Source organism: Orycteropus afer, unplaced genomic scaffold (assembly GCF_000298275.1).
Source record: "Orycteropus afer afer isolate SDZICR_OR568_19922 unplaced genomic scaffold, OryAfe1.0 scaffold00382, whole genome shotgun sequence".
Classification (NCBI taxonomy): domain Eukaryota; kingdom Metazoa; phylum Chordata; class Mammalia; order Tubulidentata; family Orycteropodidae; genus Orycteropus; species Orycteropus afer.
This window is the reverse complement of record NW_006921969.1, coordinates 30,842-33,221: the sequence shown is the minus strand read 5'-3', so window position 1 is coordinate 33,221 and position 2,380 is coordinate 30,842. Positions and strand designations below refer to the sequence as shown.

Here is a 2,380-nt window from a genome sequence, read left to right as displayed (position 1 = left end):
TTTCCGAGGTGGTATCACTACGGAAGTAGATTGCCCAGCCTTCCTTCTGAGGAGTGGCTGGTGGTTTGAACTGCCAGCCCTCTGGTTAGCAGTCAGATGCCTTAGGCACTATGCCACCAGAGCTCCTGATATTTGGTATAATAATCAGAAACTTGTCCTAGCAATAGCTAAGTTCCTGTTTTCAAATACTTGGTATAAATACTGAGAATTTGAAAACAGGAACTCAGTTATTGGTGGGACAAGTTTCTGATCAGAGCAAGGGGGATGAGATCCCAGTGGTAGGTATTTGCCAAGGATGGAAAGTGAGACCTAAGAAGGTAAGAGTTGTTTTGCAATGCAGTGGACTAAAACAGATGACTTGTTATGTGTTGCAGATTGGTTATACAAATGTTCAGTTCAGAAACTGGTGGTAGTCATCTCAAATATTGAAAGCGGTGAGGTCCTTGAAAGATGGCAGTTTGATATTGAGTGTGACAAGACTGCAAAAGATGACAGGTATGTATGAAATTATTTTTACTATTATCTTTTCCAAAACTTGTTTTCATTATTAGATGAGTTCTAAATATATTAAACTAGTTTTGTGTAGGTTGATTGCATAAATTGATTCTAATGCAAGTTTCATGTAATCTTCAATTTCCTATAGAAAAGACTTGCACTCAGTTCAGCACATCATTGATTTGTATAGGTGGTATTCTCTAACATAATTTTCCCTTAGTCTATATCATTGAATTCTAAACTTTAGTATTTGTGGTGATATATGGAAAACTATACAAGATATACTAGATGGGCCATTTAAGGAGTGTACTTAAATCTAAAAGATTTTCTTAGACTCTCCCCCAGCTTAAGATTCTACTCTACCACACTTCTTTATGTCATGAACTTTATAAGACGTGTTCAGGACATAAATATTCATAAGTTTCTGAATACTCGAGACTCTTGAATGGAGAATGCTGATTATTATGTGCTGACGTCTACCAGTGTCCTGGACATACTTATCTACAAACTCAGAACCATATTTTTTCTCATAATGGAATGTACTTTGTTTCTGAAGCCTTTAGTTTTATTTAAATTTTTAGATTATGAAAGTAATTTGACATGCAACTTTAATATTTTGGTTGAGGCAATTGGAAATTTTACTTTAAGTATTACTAAAAAACAAAATAATGATACCAATTGAATATTTTATGTCACTGTCGTCAAGTCGAACCTGACTCATAGTGATCTCTCCGTGGGTTTCCAAGGCAGTATCACTACAGAAGTAGGTTGCCCAACCTTCCTTACAAGGAGTGGCTGGTGGGTTTGAACCGCCAGCCTTCTGGTTAGCAGTCAAATGCCTTAGGCACTATGCTACCAGAGCTCCTCTGTTAGTTCCTAGTATATTTTAAATAACTTGTTGAAACCCAAAATATACTAATTAATTTGATTTCTTTGTAGTACACCCAGAGAAAAGTCTCAGAAAGCTATCCAGGATGAAATCCGTTCAGTGATTAGACAGATCACAGCTACTGTAACATTTCTGCCACTGTTGGAAGTTTCTTGTAAGTATTTATACAACTTCTCATTCATTTAAATTTGTGGGGAAAGAGTAAGCTGGTTATTAATTTTATTAATTTTTTTCTTAATGTAATATAAATGGAAGAAAAAGCATTATAAAACAAAAGTACATACATTCTAAAAAATTGAGAAATGCTGAAAAAATAAGTGAAAACATTCACAATACCCATTCTAGTATAATTCCTTGTTTTTTTTTCTCAATACGTTATTACTATGTAATTAAAACCACAGCTGTTAACTGTGGCTTGCTCTATAAACTTGGTTATTCCTTCATTCATCAGATATTTACTGAATGCCTCCTATGGTGTAGTGCCTAACACACTTAATTGCTAAGCAGAAGGCTGGTGGTTCAAACCCGCCAGCCTGTCCTTGGAAGGAAGACTAGGCCATCTACTTCCATAGAGGTACTGCCTCAGAATCCCAAGGAGGGGTTGCTATGAGTCAGAACCAACTCAACAGGAGTGAGTTTGGTCTTGGGGAGCTCTGGGGGCATAGTGCCTAAGGCATTTGACTGCTAACCAGAAGGCTGGCTGTTCAAACCCTCCAGCCTCCAGGAGTGTTCAGTCCACTCCTCAGAAGGAGGTTGGGCAATCTACTTCCATGGTGATACTGCCTTGGAAACTCAGAGGGATTGTTGTGAGTTGGCTCCAACTCGAGGCAGTGAGTTTTTTTGTTGTTGTTGTTTTTTGATTTTTGTTTTTCTTATCTACCAGACAGTGGTCTGAGTACTGGAATACAGTAGTGAATAAAATAAGATGTTAGCTCTCCTATGACATACATTTACTTTTTTTCCCATCTGATGATATATTTATTGCAATATTTTTAA

The 2,380-nt window shown here is 36.8% G+C and overlaps 1 protein-coding gene across 1 annotated transcript in view; it reads left to right on the top strand.

Moving 5' to 3' along the window:
* MAD2L1 (mitotic arrest deficient 2 like 1) overlaps positions 1–2,380 on the top strand; it is a 13,113-nt gene that overhangs the window by 4,519 nt on the left and 6,214 nt on the right. Inside the window, exons 3-4 of the mRNA XM_007953268.2 lie at positions 375–495; positions 1,435–1,538. Of these exons, the coding sequence (XP_007951459.1) occupies positions 375–495; positions 1,435–1,538 (225 nt within the window). The remainder of the gene's footprint in view (positions 1–374; positions 496–1,434; positions 1,539–2,380) is intronic.